Source organism: Haliotis cracherodii, unplaced genomic scaffold (genome assembly GCF_022045235.1).
Source record: "Haliotis cracherodii isolate W230 unplaced genomic scaffold, xgHalCrac1.p SCAF_16, whole genome shotgun sequence".
Classification (NCBI taxonomy): domain Eukaryota; kingdom Metazoa; phylum Mollusca; class Gastropoda; order Lepetellida; family Haliotidae; genus Haliotis; species Haliotis cracherodii.
Window position 1 is genome coordinate 14,137,505 of NW_027266271.1, and position 19,487 is coordinate 14,156,991.

At 39.9% G+C, this 19,487-nt stretch overlaps 1 protein-coding gene across 1 annotated transcript; it reads right to left on the reverse strand.

The window, feature by feature from the left end:
• Window positions 1-3,499: 3,499 nt before the first annotated feature.
• Window positions 3,500-19,171, reverse strand: LOC139463403 (all trans-polyprenyl-diphosphate synthase PDSS1-like). Its single transcript, XM_071244661.1, has 10 exons — window positions 19,006-19,171; window positions 15,496-15,675; window positions 15,105-15,238; window positions 14,009-14,147; window positions 12,438-12,549; window positions 11,890-11,999; window positions 11,044-11,124; window positions 10,345-10,458; window positions 4,606-4,686; window positions 3,500-3,690 (listed from the first exon to the last, which is right to left on the reverse strand). The coding sequence occupies exons 1-10, from the start codon at window positions 19,168-19,170 to the stop codon at window positions 3,550-3,552; spliced, it is 1,257 nt and encodes a 418-aa protein (XP_071100762.1). The 5' UTR covers window position 19,171; the 3' UTR covers window positions 3,500-3,549.
• Window positions 19,172-19,487: the final 316 nt, after the last annotated feature.

Here is a 19,487-nt window from a genome sequence, read left to right on the forward strand (position 1 = left end):
TATAGAATATTGTTGACTGTGTTTGGCCTGGAGTTTGAGGTTCTCCCACTGATGGCCTGAAGTGCACTTAGCGAGTCTGATAGGACGACTGCCTTTGCTTCCGGGAGTTCCGGTATGAGTTTGAGTGCATGATGAATTGCTTCCAATTCAGCCGTGAATACTGACTGACCATCAGGCAAGCGAACTGAATGTGCTTGGGGTTTGGAGCTGTGGATATGGATCCCGTAACCAGCACTGTTGTTGATAGGATTCTTGGATCCATCAGTGTATATATGGGCCCAGCTGTCCCAGGTAGTTTGAATTTTAGTGATAGCTACTGATCGTAGTAGGGTTGGGTTTTCTCTTTTAGTGACTTCTGATGTTAAAGCAGTGTCAACTTTGGGAGTTTGTAAAGTCCAGGGAGGGTGTAACCCTTTGTAGTGACTTTCTGGAGGCTGAATGTCATGACAATTGTGACTTCGATCTCTAATTGACCATGTCAGTCAGGTTTTGTATATAGAGTTATTACATAACATGGGACAATGTCAGTGACTCACGAACATGTACACGTCAGATCCGGCGACGTCCGGAGATTTGTAGAAAGCTTTGGAGATCTGCTCCGAGGGGCTTATGATGAGAGGGAATACACCGAATGTTTGCTGAAGACAAAGGGGATAGAATGTCGGTGCGCTTTGGAAACACATTGAAACATATAGGTATTCTACATAAATGAAGCTTTAAATAAAAGTATTGTTATAGTTTCCACTATAACACTACTAAAAAGTTAATAACCCTTTTTTTCGCTACTTATGCTGCGCTCATGCAACATATGTGATTCAATGCACCATTAGGTATAGGCATTGTTAGTGAGTATAGTGCAAATAAATACATTCGTGGCGGCCTGTATTTTTGCGTGTGTTTCTCATATCCACTTCTCATGCTATTTTGGCATGGTTTTTTTTATGAAATCACGCATTTTCTGAAGTCAGTATGGCAAATGAAACCATTTGAACAGTTACATAAGACTTTTATCGGTGGCAAACCGAAATTGTTTCAGATTTGGTAAAAAACATAATTTTGCATTAAATCTTATTCAATGTCACAGGAACAGTGGAGTTCTGTAGGTATATATCCTTAGAGGATATATTCAATTTTGAATTTATTTAAAATATGTCCAACTTGATTAAATATTTAGTTGATATTTGCTGTCTTGCCTATCTGGTTAAATGGTAATAAACACGGATTCACCTGCCACAACACTCTCAGTAAAATGGGGCGGTAGGGTAGCCTAGTGGTTAACGCGTTCGCTTGTCACGCCGAAAGCCCGTGCTCGATTCCAACATGGGTACAATATGTGAAGCCCATTTCTGATGTTCCCGGCGTGATATTGCTGGAATAGTGTAGGGTAATTGCAAAACAACTTGAACCACGTTCTGAAATCTGAAATTGATTCTCTTCAATATATTAGGTCTCCATGGACTGTGGAATATATTTATTTCATTAAAAAATCTAGAATCGCTTACAAAAGCAAGTCTCGCCAGCTCTAGCTATGAAATCAGCATAGGGAGATTTTTTTCTTTAGAGTTAAGAAGGATATTGTGTAATATAAGATTTCGTAGACTAAATGTTAGTTTATCCCTCCCACAGCCTTGAGTGTTACATGATAGCTCAATGCAGCTCATTGGCAGGTCGGTGAACATAATCCACAATCAAACAAAAACAAGAATCCCCATGCAAGCCTGTGCGATTACTACCAATTTTTCCTAAGAACACTGAGCGTTTTACAGGAGAACTATTTAGCCCTTGATTACATTTCACAGCCAATTGACGTGAGACGAGCACAACTGTGAGCCAGCCATCATCAAACGGGTCATCTCAAAACATTACTTAAATTCATGGTGTGGGGTATGTATATAGTTTTGCGGTATTCCATTTTGTGTGGAAATCCAAGTCACTCCCGTGCAGTTGTGAATGTTGAACTAAGAATATCAGTGCATGTTTCATATATAGATCTTTTCATCAAGATTCAGAGTGACAAAATAACTATTCACCAGACTGTATGACAAGAGGGATAACTTCAATTTTCCAATAGTCAACTTTCCTTTTATGTCGGACAGTATTCCAGGAGCTTCAGTTCTTGGTGTACAACTTTTGAGGTACATTTTTTTGTCTCTCCTAATCCTACCCCTATCCGAGAAGCTATATCACACTTGTAACAAATCATCACAGCCCTTATCTTGAACCCATACATAACTCATCACAACCTCTGTCTCAGCACCCTCCATATCTCATCAAAACACTTATCTCGACCCCTACACTACTCTTATCTTGATCTTATTGAAAAATATATATTGTCCAAAAAATTCTTTTAAACAATAATCATGCTTCAGACTGTTGAAAAAAAACGCCATAATTGCCTGCCACAAATATTACAATGTTGTAATGTTTTATTCTTAAACAATCAGGCTCATAGTTATAAATATTAAAAAAATATCTGTTTTTATAGCTGTAGGTGAAAAAATATCTTATCTCGTTTCAGAGTACAATTCATGTCCACAGGTTAGGGTCAAATGAATGAATGATGTTTAATGACATAGTTGTAATACAGCTATATCGGAGGGGTTGTAAATAATCAAGTCTGAACCAGAGTTTGATAGCATGGGCATCGACCAATGCTGTCTTGGTAGACATCAGAATGGCAATCCTAAAGAAAGTCTGTCTCTGACAAGAATGGGGTACTGCAAATGTATTCTGACCTGGAATCCCTAAGAGGGCCATGTTCAAAACTCTCATGTCTGATATTGAACATCCTTTGCTCTGCCTCGACAAACATGAGAGCGTAAGTTGGTTTGTTTGTTGTTTAATGCTGCATTCAGCAATATTCCACCTCTATTACCATGATCTGTACAGAATGTAATTAATTAAGGGTTATGATAATAAGTGTTAATTATAAGCTCTTCTGTATGGAATCTTTCAAATTGTCTATGTATAAATGTTCCCTGCCACACTTTGAAGATCATTCTGGAGATGGTGAATGTTTTTCTGGCAAATGTAGCCTTGTAACTATCTCCTACAGAGCCATCACTCCAACAAGGCCTATGCTTGGTTTCCCTGAATTATCGTCCTTGACTTGTTTCAGTCGTAATACCCTGCACATTTTTCCTCTGGACTGAGCAGCCACTGTGGCTGTTGTTGTGTATCACACTGCCTGTGGTGCTTATAATGGTGGTTGTGTTTGTATGCTTCTTGACCTTTTATGGCACTGAGAATTATTTTGCCACTTTTGTGTATATAGATAAATTGGAGTGTTTGTTTTATCATTAATGAGCTAAAACTTGTGTGGTTACATAATTCATCCACAAAATAATGATGGTTTGCATAATATTTTGTGACGAGTATACATTGACTTCACATCAAGTCAACTGTATACAATAAAAAGTAACAAGCACATATATAGGAAAGATGAGTTTGTATTTTTGAAAATAGGATCATAATCGCAATACATGTATAATAAATCATTCAGAGAGTAACAACTATATAATTCAAACATACACCTACAAACCATTACTATTATTTTGTCCTTTTCAGCAGTATTTCTGCTATGTGAGAAAGGCTACTCTGTATTTCTGATTTTGCAAGCCGTCGCAACTGTCGCATTGCCTCTAGACTGTGCTGCTTAGCCAGGAGCCGTGTCTGTTCAACACCATCGCTCTGAAACCATGAACAAATACTGTAGACATAGTACTAGAAAATAATGCAAAAATAGAACAAACATGCATAACTAGAGCTCCCGATGAAAGGTTGCATGGCACAAATCACAGATGCTGAAAAATTGACAGGAACATAAATACTGCCTGGCAATAATATTGAGATTACTCATGTCATGTGGGAAGTATATTTTCTGCCTCAAGACAAAAACCTAACAAAATTTTCCAGATAGTTGAAGTTGAGCTGCACAAAATATTTTCACAACATGTTTTTTTGTCCAGAAAACAAAACATTCCAGCATCCTCTACCCCCTGGTCACCCTCACCCCCACCCCCACCCACAGGATATTAAACTCTGGGACATATTTCTGTACCATTACGCTTTTGAAAAAGTTATGTCTCCAACAGGATAGTTTGGCAATCTCATTATGCTCATATCATTTCACCTGTTCACTCCAATTTTGATTTTGACAACTCAATAGGAGGGCTCTGTAAGATCCTCATACAGAGAGTCATCAAAATCAGAATGATAGATCTGAGTATCTTATTATCAATATTGACAAATACAAGGTTAGTGAATGAATTAGACTTATTGAAATAACAAAGAGAGATTGAGGCATGGCTAAAGGGATTCAATTCAATTCAACCAATGCCTAAGGGAAGCAACTCTGCACAGCACAGTGCAGCACTTCAGTGAACTGGGCAAACTATGCCCCCATTGATAAAAAGAAAACATTGCATGTTCCTTGATTATTCTATATGTGGAGTACTGTTTCAACTTTCAATGGAAATTCAAGTTGAAGGGCTTAAAGTGATTGGAACTTTTCTTGGCGACCTTTTTCTTCTTAACAACATACATAATTTTCAACTGCATACAATACATGTTAATATTATTCATGACTTTGAGATAGAAAATTACCTTTGCAACCATTTCTCTTGCCCTCTCCACATCACCATCATGGGAAAATCTCCTCATAATCATTGCATTTAGTTCTGGATACTGCAAAACAAGAGCAACAATATCAAACCATCAGTATTGCATATTAGAACACCTCCTGACTTTTTAAACCAGGAATTTCAGGTCGCACTGACCCAAGTAGTCACTTGTACAAAGCTACAGTCTTTGTTAAGCCTATCCAAGTCATTTCAAGTATAGGCTGTTATGTTCACATTGTGCAAGTGGTATCATTGGGCCCATTTATGACATATAGCCGCTTAGTTTGTCCTTTTAGAACTGAAAATAATTTAATCATGCTTATCATGGATTAAATGTACAGATATACACCACAACATACAATCAGTTATTCTTGAAAACCATCTAATATGTTTCATTTGATAATACAATATTTTCTACAGTGTGGCAGTATTGAATGTTGTGCACCATTTCAATGGTGCAGTATATGTAAATGTACATGCATATTATTTTTCTATAATTTAATGGGCAAATGTATGAAATGTCATACTTATTGATAGCTGTCAGTGATCTTATCAAAATAACGGCTTCTATCAAGTAGTTGAGGGAGAAACCGAAAAGTAACTCAATGAAACATCTATATCTTATTCTCTTTACACAATAATGAAAATAATCCTGAAATGTAGTGAAAATTCCATTTTGAAAGGAGTGTGAGTGAGTGAGTGAGTGAGTGAGTGAGTGAGTGAGAGAGAGCTTTTATGCTGCTTTTGGCAGTATTCCAGAAATATACATCAGGGGACAACAGAAAGGAGAATGTCAGGAATTAAAACCCTGGTCTTCGGCGTGACGAGACAACACTTTAACCACTTGGCTACCCGACCGCCCCAATCATTTCTAACCATTTTGAAAGGAATGTTCCTCGTTGATCACATCAAACAACTGGAAATGAATGACGATCTATCAGCATCTTCTGTACCGGTAATTCTTTTGCCCAACATGACCATGAACCTTGTGATATCTGGTGGCGGAAGACACACCCCCTTTATGTCATTATTGTCTTGAAAAGTCCCTCAGGGCTGATGGTTCTGTGAGGAGAAAGACTTCAGGGCCCTTGGGCAAAGCCAGATAAGTATATGAAATAAACATAATACTATTATTATGGAATATTTCTACCTTGTCCTGCATTACATATTGTACATTATCCGATGGTTGGTGGTGGTGCGTACCTTTAATCCAGGCTTGCCTCATATCCATCGACCAGTGGGGCTATATCATGATAAATGGGCCTCCTTGGAGATTTTCTGTCACCAACATGGTGTTATCCCCACAGATGCAACAGTGCAATTTATGGCAGATAACTGGCTCCACCTGAGAACCAATAAACACCATTAGGGTGGTACTATAGGTATGTACCTATGTATAGCCATAGATACTGTCTTTGCTGTCACACAAAACCAAAAGCTATCCATGATACCGGAGTTGACAGCTATCATAAGGAGTTTCAGGTTGGAGTATCCAACAACGCCGGTATGAACCACTCGACAACGCTTCTTTTCACACCTGACTCAGAAGAGCTACAACAGCCAGGGTTAGCAAGCTTCAAGCTCTAGATGTCCAGTGGGAACCATGCTCCCCCAACAAACTGAAACCAAGTATTTCCAGTTTATCTAAAAAATTGGTTTTAGATTCCCGTTTACTGGGTCATGAAAGTGCGATTCAGGGACTCAGTTACCCAATGATTAGCATAGGTCTCCTTAGAGCACTGAAGGTTATGTCTGGTTGATCATGCGTGCTATTGTTGCAGGTGTCCAGTGGCAAGGGAGTAGCAGAGGTTTGAGTATTCTGCATATGACCAAGGAGTGAAGTTGGAACTGCTCTGGGGACAGTGGTGGCAGTGACTGTGAGGATCCCGCAGTAGATTGGACCACTCTGGGAGTTTTAGATCTGGTTGCCTGGCGATGAGTAGTAGGTCCGGGAAACTTATTCTTGCCAGCCAAGCGGCGCCAAAAGGATCAAGGACATGTCAGTTGTTGAGTTGATCTTTTGGATCACCCAGGGTAGGAGCACTGGTGTGGGAAACACATAGGCACTGAAACCTTCCAAGTCTAAGGCTAGGGTATCGACAGTCCAGGCCTGAGGGTCTGGCAATGGAGAAAAGAAAGTTGGCAACTGCATGTTGTGACTTGTGGCAAACAGGTCGATGTACAGCTCCTGTGCAGCTTCCATCCTGTGGGGGATGGGCTGTCTGACATTAATAGTGAATCGGCCAGGACATTTCAGCACCCAAGGATGTGTCTTGCTCAGGCGAAACATCTGGTTCAATACGAACCAGACTACTTGGCATTGATCAGTTGATGAGCCCAATACTGTACTGTCAGGATGACAGCTTCTAGTTCCAAGTTGATGATGTACCACCGCTTTTGTGCTGGAGACCAGAGCTCTGTGGCTGTCTTGTCCTTGAAATGGGCTCCCTATCTCTGGAGTGAGGTGTCAGCAAACAGGTGATGGGATGCTTGGAACTCCATCAAGGTCACGCCATCTAAAGTGTTCAATGGGATTAGCCACCAGTCCAGGTATTGGTGAAGGTGGTCTGGCAAAGTAATCGAAGTCTGATATTGCTGGCTCCATAGATAAAGCACCAGAAACAGTTGTGGCCTGATGTGGGGCCTCCCCATGCTGTGAGGTGCTGTGCTGCTGTGAGGAGGGCTATTAGCACTTGCCACTGATGAAAGGATTGGGGCTAAATAGTGCCAACTGGAAATATGTGACACTGTTGTCCCATCGATCTGGTGGGTGGAGCAAGAGGCCACCTATGAACGTCAGACTCTGGGTCGGTGCTAGTTACGATTTGAGTAACCAATAAGTTGGTGGAACGGGCGCATCGTGAAATCCCATTGAGAAATGAGCTCTAGGTGGTTCATGAGGTAGTTGTCTATTTACGACATGTAGTCGATCCTCCTCAGGTGTAGGCTTCATAATGCGCATGAACAACCACGGGGCCGTTGAAATGCAAAATATGAGAAAGGCCCATCCGTTAGCAGTGGTGGTTGTTGAAGACGAATCTCAGGTACTTCCTGTGCACCTCATGGATAGGGACATGGAGATATGCGTCTTGGATGTCTAGGAAGAAGAGATAGTCGCCTAGAGCCATGGACAGACATAGCATCGGAAGAGTGGTCTTCTTGAACCATGATGGCTGCTCTAAATATCGTTGATTGAACATGTGAATCATGAGTAGTTTCTCTGATTTTTTTTGAAGACCAAAAACACTGGGGAGAAGAACCTTGGGATCAGCTGTTGTGGGTCCATTTCCTCTATGGCCTCCTTACAGCTGGGTGTAATCTGAACTGAACTCCTCTTACCCCATCATTGTCCTCTAGGAGTGTGAGTAAATAGACGTGTTTTAATAACATTATTACAAAGTGGCCCACAACAGGAATAAAACTTTGCCAAAACAGAGAGGTGAGGTGAGGTGAAATGGGGTTTAAAGTCGCCTCCAAGATTATTGCACTTATATAGGGATGTGCATGTGTGTTTGTGTTGCTGCTTTTACTAGTCGGGACTGATGCCAATTAATAGTGCTAGCTCACTGAGATACCATACCACAGTTTAACATGAATACCCCACTCAGACACAGTATACTTACTCTGAGCCGACCAGTCCTGTTTTAGCCCCTTAATGCCGAGAGCCAGACAGGGTAACAATAAGTACCATCTTTTAATGTCTTCTGGTATGACGCGGCCCGGGATCGAACCCCGGACGTTCCGCTCTCCAGGCGGATGCTCTACCACTAGACCATAGAGGCAGCCAAAACAGAGAGTCTTCCCCCTACCGGTGAGTCGCGGATAGGGACAGCAGGGGGAGAATGTTCCCACTATGCCTGTCCCCTGGGAAGCCATTTCTTCAAGCCTCTCCTCCTAGCGAACCTGGATAGGCCACCACAGCAGAATACGCCAAAGTCCAAAGACTTAGTGACCAAAGACACCTTGAAGACACCTTGAAGTGGATCCCAAGAGGATCCCAAGAGAAGGCAGATAGGTCACTCTGTCTCCTGAAAAGCTCAGCTGACAGTGTTTGGAATTGTCCCATCAACTACAGAGCTCAACCGGGAGACACATCACTTGAAGGCGCCGCTGCTTGAAGCCCCACTGCTGGAGGTGAAGGCGTCTAATTTGACTTGGACGAAGTCTTAGACCTGGCCCGCTGTCGAAGCTATGAAGAAGTGGAGGAAAGGTTAGATAGTCAGAGTAGTTTCCTCTTAGCATTGACTTTAATACAAGTGAGGAGATCGGCATCAGAGAGGAAAGCACACTCGGGACACCTTTGAGTGGGAAGACACAATGTCAGACGAACCAGGCAGCGAAAATGAGAACCACACTTAGCAGCAAACTGTAACATGGGAGGTAACCCCATAAAAGCCCGCCCCAGTCTAGCTAGAAATTCAACAAGCAGAGGATAGAATCTAACAAAATAAGGTAAGATCTCATCTCTCACGTCCTGCTTAGCTTGAAAAGAAGAGAATAAATTATAATGACATATACGGGGCATGTCTTCCAACACCAGATGTCACCAGGGTCATGGAGGTCAAGGAGGGTAAAAGAGTTCCCGAAGACGATAGATCATCATTCATTTCCAGTTAGGACTTCATAAGTAAGAGCAATGTGCAATATGTATTGCAAGATAAGTTAAAAATATGATTCATGTATGGCAATATGTACAACAATATATTGCATGTGTTCCTTCATCTGCAGTTTGTTATGAAGCTAAATAAAAATTTACCCATACATCACACTTGCCCCGCACATTTTTGACAACCTTGTCCGCCATTATGTTGGATAACGCACACTTCAACAACATTCCAGGTCAGCGTAAAGTGTTACAGTCACCTATCCTGAATGGTATACTGCATCTGCTGTTCATACATTCAGGTTGGGTGGTTGGTTTCTTGTTTAATGCCGCACTCAGCAATATTCCAGCTATATGACAGCAGTCTGTAAATAATCAGGACTGGACCAGACAATCCAGTGATTAATATCATCAGCATCGATACATGCAATTGGGATCAATGACATGCATCAACCAAGTCAGCGAGCCTAACCACCCAATCCCGTTAGTTGCCTTTTACGACAAGCAGAGTCACCTTTTACGGCAAGCATGGGTTGCTGAACACCTATTCTACCCCGGAATCTTCACGGGTCTTATACCATGTTATACATTCAGGAACGACCCAACCATCACATCATACAGTTTTTATCATGTCTGTCTGTTCTTTAACTCTGCACTTCACACTTTTCCCGCTACATAACAGTGGCCTGTAAATTAGTGAACCTGTACCAGACAATCCAATGATTGACATCACGAGTATCGATCCGTGCAATTCAGATACAATTACATGCAACCAATCTGGGGGGCGGTCGGGTAGCCTAGTGGTTAAAGCGTTCGCTCGTCACGCCGAAGATCCGGGTTCGATTCCCAACATGGGTACAATGTGTGAAGCCCATTTCTGGTGTCCCCCGCTGTGATATTGCTGGAATATTGCTAAAAGCGGCGTAAAACCATACTCACTCACGCACTCAATCAATCAATCTCGTCCCTGTTCAACAAAGCAATAATAGCACTAAGACTGATGTAAGTCCATGTTAAAGTAAGGGATTTAGGATAGTCTTAGTGCTACGAAGAACAGGGCACTGGTCTTTTATACTTGTTCAGTTTGCCCAGGGGTGTGTGTATATGATGTATACTTACAGACTGTGAAGCAAACAGCACCGGTGCAGTAGCCAGGCCTAGCTTCAGGTCAGCAGCAGTGGGCTTCCCCATCACTTGATCACATGAGACGAAGTCCAGCAGATCATCGATCAGCTGCAGGGGAAGTAAGGCAACTAGTTTGTTACTTTTAACAAATACTTCATGAATTTGGATATTCATCATGTAAGTATACTTATCATCCTGACAAAATACATTGAAATTTCATTACATCTTGTTCATATAACACAGAACCCATAACATGTCTCGTCTACAATTGTGCCACTCGCTTCCCTTGGTTACCAGCCAGAGTTATCTGTCCCTGATCCCTCATCCTCACATAGCTTGATATCCAGACAGGGGACGGACAGACAGGCCCCAGACTTGTTATGTCAGGATAAGTATAAAAAATTGTTGCATAATATGATATAGTCACTTTAGAGGAAGATATATGTGAAGTTTCATTTACCTACAATGTATAATAAGACCAAAATGGAGGGCATGAATAAACGCAATAAACAAAAGGAGATAACTATCCAATGAGCAGGAATGTGAGGGAACATAGACAGAAAACAGTGGCTGGGAACCAAGAGCAATGTGTGATTACTTATGTATGTGTTTTCAACTTGTCCGGTTCGCTACCTTTGTGTTTTAACTTGTGAATGAATATCTGATACTGTTGTACACACAAACTGGTCTCACCTGAAATGCTATTCCGATATTTCTGCCATATTGATATGCTATTTCTGTAACATCTTCTGTACAGCGACCAAGGACAGCAACCTGAAACATAAGCCAGGAGCTGTCAACATATCTATTTATAACTACTCATTAACATGTGCAGCAGAAGTTCACCGTGCAGAGTAATGTCCTTTGGGTACGCTAGCAACCTTTGATTGTGGGTTTGAATCCCAGTTCGTCAGATTAAGTTTTTAGGTAAGCCAGTAAGCGAGTACCATCAATGTGGTAAACATCTGAGGCCTGCATCACTTGGGGCTTTTCCCTCAAATTAAGCTGACATGCCATGATATAACTGGAATACTCTTTAAAGCAGCATTAAAACAAACTCACTCATTCCTAGGTTGAGGAGTGAGTCATAGTTATTAGTGATTATGTATATGTCTGAATGAAGCAAATCTTGATTAGATTCAATAAACAAGAAAAGGTTTGATTGTCTGGTAAGTATACTAAGATTAATCTAATAATGAAACTTGAGTAATATTTTACGTTTGTTTATTTGTTGTTTAATGCACACTCAGCAATATTCCAGCTGTATGACAGCAGACTGTAAATGATCAAATCTGGACCAGACAATCCAGTGGTTGATATCATGAGCATCGATCTACGCAAATGGGATACGTTGACATGCATCAACCACGTCAGCGAGCCTGACCACCCAATCCCATTAGTCGCCTCTCATTGACAAGCATGGGTTGCTGAAGACCAATTCTAACAGGATCTTCACAGGTCTAAATTGGTAGGATTATTTAACTTGCAGTATACATTGTGCCAGCCACAGTATTTTCCAAGGATCTCTATATTACTCACTGCCTTGCAGCTGTTGGCTAAAAGGCTTGCCGTCTTCTTGAAGGTTTTTTTGAGGTAGTGAGCAAACCTTTCATTCTCCTCTTCTTTGGACCCTAATTGCATAAACTCTCCTGAAATTAATCAAACAGAATTGCACTAAAATGAAGGCAAAATTGCAAAAGGTACAAAAACACATCAAAATATAATGTCAACGCTACACCTTGGGAGTATTTCACAGATAATCAATCATTAAATGTCTGACAAAGATAAACAATAGGACATGGCTCAGTCATCACGGTAATGTGGTTGTAATCTTGTAGTTGGAACTCTGTATGTACTGATAGTTTCAAATAATGATATCCGCTAAAAACAAAAGTCTGGAATTGGTAAATTGATATGATACTAAGTTTTCATATCCAGGCTTTCTCCTCCAGAACACATGTTGTGGCAGTGGAACAAGAACAAATAACTATCTTTAGTCGGTCGTTACTTTCCACATACACTTATCTGAACCAATAAACATATAACACTGACTTTGTATGTCAGGTTAATGATACATATCAACTTACCCCTAACAAGATCTTCTATAACCTGAGATAAAATAGAAACAACTTGTTCATTGCGGAGACGTGCCAGTGCCATAGATGCTATGGATAGAATGTAGTCACCGGCTAAAATTGCCTGAAAAAGTCAAGACAGGCATTCATTCTTAAATCATGTAAATTGAAACATTGTGCAATTATTTTTATTTGTTTGGGTTACAAGTCTGTTTTACCCCATTTTGATACTGTAGTCACTGTACTAATTTTGAAAATTAACAGGGGTGCTTATAAAACTACACACAACAAGTTAAATTTGTTGTTGTAGTTATCTAGCGGTAGTTAGATGTTACAATATGGCTGATGCGGCAGTGTCATCATTAGTTGAAACAAGCATGTGAAGTTGCAGCTTCATTGACACAGTGGTTTCAGAGATTTTGATGTTTACAGAGCAGGGAAATTCATTTTGAGATAATTATGAGCAAGGTAAAATGCAAAAGCCAAAATATCATATCGTTGACTAACAACACATATACCAAACATGTAAATACTAACACTACAAGGGGGGCACGGGTGGCCCAGTCGTCTAAGGCGCCGCGATTCGCTGTGCAAAGTTGCGTCCCTTGGGCACGCCAGAAACCTATGATTGTGGGTTCGAATCCTGGTTTGCCCCGATTATGTTTCTAGGTTTGTCAGCACCATACCCGTGCTCGTGGGTTTCACCGAAATGGTAAACGTCTGAGACCTGCATCACTTCGGGCTTTCCTCCCACATTAAGCTGACACGCCGTGATATGACTGGAATACTGTTAAAAGCGGCGTTAAACCAAACTCACTCACTCACTCACACTACAAACTACACATATACCAGATTTCATTACATTTTGAATAGAAATGGCTGAGTAATGGCCATAAGAAGTTTTAGCTTTCAGTATGGTCAAACTGTGAGGTCAAAATTTAAAATATCACACAAAAACGGAAATAAATCCTGAGCCCAACTTATAACCACATTTACCAAATTAAAAAAAATTATGGTTTTTTTAAAGATGGCTGCCATGGAGGCCATATTAAAAATCTGCTTAGAACCTCTGGAACCAATTGAGGTCTCGTCTTGGTGGGAACAAGCATGTGAAGTTTCAGCTTCATTGATGTCAATGACACAGGACTGAAGCTGGATGAACAGGCCATGACATGATGCTAATTTGACTTTCAGTCAGGTGAGCCAAAAATGAAAACTTCGGAAGACACTTATCTGAAATGTCTTACAATGTATGTGTATATTCACATTCAACATTCAATGTTTAAGTACATAGATGGATAGGACAAAAATAATTGCACAAAACATGAAAATAAAATTGAAGAAAATTGGCTGACACACGATGATTTTACTGGCATACTGTTCAAAACAGTGTTACTCACTCAGTCACTCACTTGGGGTGCTGTGACACATTATGACCATGTCATTCAAAGTCAGCCCTGGCGACAAGTGGAAGTACTGGGATCTACTTGGGATCCTAAAAGGGCTAACCAGGTCTTTCACTGTAATTTGTAGATCATAAATCTAGTGCATGGTGATATTATAAGAAAATTCTGCCTTCGTACCTTCTTTTGACCCCAAACAAGGTTGATACTGGACTTATTGCGTCTCGTGTCTGCTGCATCAATCACATCATCGTGAACGAGACTGGCAGTGTGGATCATCTCAGTGATCATGGCTATCTTCTTCTGAGCAGGCAGTACACTGAAAAGTAATCAAGTCATTAACCCACACCTGAAAACACTCTGCCAGTCATTGACTTCTAGTCAAAATAGTCAGATATTCATTACTTGCAACCAATTTGTGCTGAGTCAATCAGATCTTGTGGTATTAAACATGTTTCAACTGTAGAAGAAGAAGAAAAAGAAAAAGAAAAAGAAAAAGAAGAAGAAGAAGAAAAAGAAGAAGAATCCCACCATGCTCTCTCTACCCTTGATCGCTTATAGAGGAAGGGCATGGCTTGATTAAAATGGATGCTCTTCATGATAAAATTGTATTCACACACCTATTTGTCTGGTTTCCCTCTTGTAAAGCATATCAAGACTTGTGATGAAAACAAGGCATTCAACAGTTTCTTAAACGATCTCAATGTCATGTTGATTTTGTTGATGTGAGTCTCAACCAAGCGAAGTGTCAAGATACCTTACTCACAATCCGATGTGTATCATGATACTTGCATGTGCTCATATCTGTGGTGCGTAAGACATCTTTTTCATGGAGAGGATGGTCAAATACCTGGCACACTGATGATTTACAGTTGCCAGTGTGAAGTATGGCACAACAAATGAAAATATGTATGTTTTCACTTGCACTACTGATTAGTGTTTAGTGGAACAGTTATTAAAGCAAACATGTAAGGTCAGAATCAATATTTTTTACTTAGTGTGCCACTGTGATCAATACTTGTATTGAGAAGTAAAACATTTCGATCCACCAATGTATTGGTGTATCATCTCGACACTAGTATTTACGGAGTGACTTTCTGAATGACCACTGCTTCTAGTTTATGTGCAGTGTGTTCAGAAGATCAGCAACCAACTGTTGCATTGTGTTAAGTGTGAAACAAGAGTTGAACCTAGGCTGTTGTCATAGCTAATCTTGCAGTTACTCTCACTGTGTTTACCATGTTCACTAAACTTGTTGGTTCTCACAAGCACTCACCAGTTGCCAGCATCATTGTGTATGTTGCAAGCTCTGGCCATCAGAAGGACGATCATTGGTCGAAATGCTTTTCCTTTCCCATCAAAATAGTAACCAGCTATTTCAGCCAGTTCACTGCTGTCAGTTACTATTTCCTGCAATGGATAAACAGGGTTCAAAATACAAATTCAAAATCAATTAACAAGACTGATTAATGAGTGATTTCATCAATTCTTGGAAATTAGGTGTGACGGAAGCGGAGTGCTAGACTGTCAGATTAACAGGTCTAAAAAGCACTGATTTAATCGGTTCCCATCATTTGTGTCGGATAAAGCCAACTGTCGGATTAACAAATGTCGGATTAACGAGAGTTGACTGCATGTAAGCTAGTGACTGAACAATAACACAATACCTTTTTGATATCCTGAGAAAGTGAGCCAAGTTCCTCCTCCACCAACTTGTATGGATTATACACTGTGTTGTCATGTTGTGGACTGTTGGATGAAGGCCTGGTCAGATGGAGGCCTGTCTTGTGGCCTAGTGGTGATCCCTGGACATGAGCTGTGCAGCAGGGATGCTGGTGCCGTTGCAACTGGAAATGCAAACTTTCAACATATGCACTCATGTTACTTCATTGAGTGAGTGAGTATGGTTTTATTCCAGCAATATCACAGCAGGGGACACCAGAAAATGGGCTTCACATTGTACCCATGTGAGGAATCGAACCTAGGCCTTCGGCATGACAAACCAACGCGGTATTCACATTATGTTTGCCTGACCTGTGAGACCTGGGGTACAATAGGTCTTGTGCAACCCATACTTGCCATAAAAAGCGACTATGTTTGCCCAATTATGAAAAATTAATAAAGTGCAAGTAAATAAGCAAATTTAGTTGTGAATTTGAGACAGCAGTTATAGGTTATTTTCAGGGGGCACTTACATTTAGACTTGCTCAGTTTTTTCATTGAGCACAACACTACTATTAGTATTAGCAGTAATGGTTTCAGAATATATGTGTATTGTCATACCTGCCCATCCAAATATTGTGTATTTTATTAGATTCAACATACTTTGATTCCAGTTAACAATTTAGCCTCTAGTCTAAAGCCAGCGTCTTGAAACATTCTGGTCAGTCAGCAAATAATCATGATAACTGTCCATGATAATAACACAAAAATTGACTGACAACAAAACCAAATGCCAAGTTCAGGTCAGTAAGGCTCAAAATTGTTTGGCACTGACTGCAGATGTACATTGTGCAACTATAATTGTCACCATGGTAACTACACTTGATTCTACCCAAATAATATGCAATTATACTAATAATTATACTACTACCTACAAAAAAACTCTTAAACCCTTTCTGATATAGATAAAAATATCCATAAGTGTACACTGAATGTTACTAATTCACACTTATATATATTATGAAGATCCGGGTAAGAAATGGTCTCCAGCATTACTTGTCATAAGATGCGACTAACGGGATCAGGTGGTCAGCATCTCTTGCTGCATGTCATTGTATCCCATTTGTGTAGCTCAATGCTCATGACTTCAATCACCGTATTGTCTTGTCGAGACTTGATTACTTACAGATTCCTGTCATATAGATGGAATATTGCTGATAGCTGCGTTAAAGAACAAACACGCAAATTAAATTAGTAGTCAGAACTACTGCTCGAAACTGAAAAGGGCATAATGTAAGGGGTGTCTTGTCTTTATGAAGTACATGTAGATATAGATATGATTAACAATACTTTGAGCATTCTACATTACAAAACAACATATGACTTTAATAAAATCTGAATTGCGACATACCAGTCTTACAGGGAATTACTTTTTATGTTTGGACAGAACTACCCTGAACATGCTGAATAATGACAATACTATAAGAATACAGATTTTCAGATTTTACTCACTGACTGCCAGTATACATATATACTCGGACCCCGTGGTACCGCGGCATTCATCGTATCGCGGCATTTGTGATTTCCGATAGTTCACACGGGACACGCCTCTCAGCGGCTGTCTATTAATGCAAATGAGTAACAAGGAAGTGCTCACTTCGTAAACAATTTCAATTTCCTCGGAATGTTATGTCTGCTGTAAGTAAGGAGTTATTAATTGTTGATGCATACTTCTGGCATTTTTTTTAATATTGCCTTACCCCCACCTATCAATGGCCAACGATATAACCCGCAGTTCCCCAAGTAAACTTTTTCTATCGACCTGAACTAGATATCTGCATATTCATAGCGACTAATAAGGTAATGGAAGTTACGTAGTCTGCAAATTTATTCCTGCTCTGTGCCCAGAATCTATTGGGAGATCGTAAGGGCCATAATGCCAAACTTAGAAATACATTCTTCACCAGTAGCCAAAAGATAAATACATACTTTGGGCATACTAGGAGTGTTTTTTTATATATTTATTGTTGACTTTTTAACATTTTTCCATTTTGTGACAAATTATTGTCATCCAATTTTTTTATAATCTTAGAATATCACAGAGCTCCAGATAAGCTTTTCGTGTTGTGGGTATTTTACCCATGCATTTTAAAATCACTGGGTATCAGTAATTTCAAATTTCTGTTACCCACTAGTTTTTACACATGTGGGTATTTAAATTAAATATTTAAAAACACTATCCATCTAGTCCCTGCAAACTGGTGCCGTGTGGGTTTCGAGAGCTTTATAGGACTCAAGAATACCACGATACTTCCACAAGAAAGTGTGATGGCAAATGATCATGATGTGACTGTCATCGTGAAGTTTGGCAAGGTTGGCGGAATGCCCGTTTATAATTTCAAAAGAAGTTGCTGATTTGCTAATCGAATACGCAGGGTTACTTCACAATATTTTGATGATACTCACAAGTTTTATTTTTGTAGGGTATCTGTAATGTTCGTTGCATATTTGATAAGCTTGGATTATATTTTACTGCATATTTCTGCATTTCTGATGCATATTTCACGCAGATACGCAGCTTATCTGGAGCTCTGATATTTTGTTGTTGACATAAAAATATTTTCTCTTAATTTTCGGTAAATATGCATTGAATACCTATTGCTGATAATACATTTAGAATTTTACTTGTGCTGTCTTGACAAATCACTGATGTCTGGCATGATCACACCAAGTGGTTGGTAGAAGTATGTCCTCTTTTTGTCCAATTCGGACCTCCATACACAACTTTTCTCTGTACCGCGATACGATGGAGTTCTCTCCCTTATCATAAAGAGCGCGAGGCCGGCTTTTACTCGGAGCTACTAATGTTAATAATGAACTTTTATCAGTAAAATACCCATTGTTAGATAAAATAAATGATATCTGATATGGAGAACACGAATAATCATAAAGGTTAGTGAGTGCGTTTTGTTCCATTTAGCTTACATGATAAGTACCTCGATACCCCGAGGTTGCAGGCTACATATAATTATATATATATATAATATGCAAATCAAGTCATGACTACTTTTCCTAATTTGATAATCATCTAGATAAATAGACTGTGTTATCAAAAGTTGAAAGAATCATGAAAATGTCAGTGCCACCTGTACCTTCGAAAATCACTGGGAATAATATCAAGAACAAAGCTTATGTGCCTATTTTCAAGTGAATGTAAACATTTCGGCCAACAAGTAAAGGGAGATAACTTATAGTCTCCAAGACATTGGCAGTGGATACATTTGCAGAAGTAAATCATTGTAGTAGTTGACAAAATACTATAGATATATCAATCACTTTATCGTTATGAATTGTCCCCTTCACCTGTACCAAAACGAGCGAATGTACGATGACATATAAGGTGATAATGAACCCGAAAGTCTACCGACTGTATTTCATAAGCATGCGAGTTCCGGACCGGTGAAGGTCGACTGTGGAAGGTGAAGCACGTTTTCGTTAGACACGTCTTGACTTACCACATGATACTGGTTCTTGCTTATGTGAAATATTACTTGTCTTCTTCCTAAGAAGGAATCAAAGTGGTACGAAGCTCCTGTCACTGAGATATTACCTTGTTTATGTCTAAAGTGGCCACAAATTCGAAGCAAAGATTTGTGTAGTCTGCTTCGAACGGCGGCCATGATTGTTTGCAACTAGTTTCTGGAAAACTAGCTACAACTACTTGGGCTTCATCACAGACCACATGCCGTATATATGGGTTTTCGCTTGTTGCAACTGTGAAACTCATCAGAGCAATCTGGTCTGAATTTGTTTTGCGTCATAGTATATATATTTCGACTATGGATTTATGTCTACTAACTGCTAACTGCTTGGCGCATACTTATTTGTTTTCATTCATATTTGCCAACTAAAGTTCCGCTCCGCACATTGCGAGGCGTCAATGCACCAGGGTAATATTTCATATGCATAGGAAACTGATGAAGTTCGAAACCAAAAT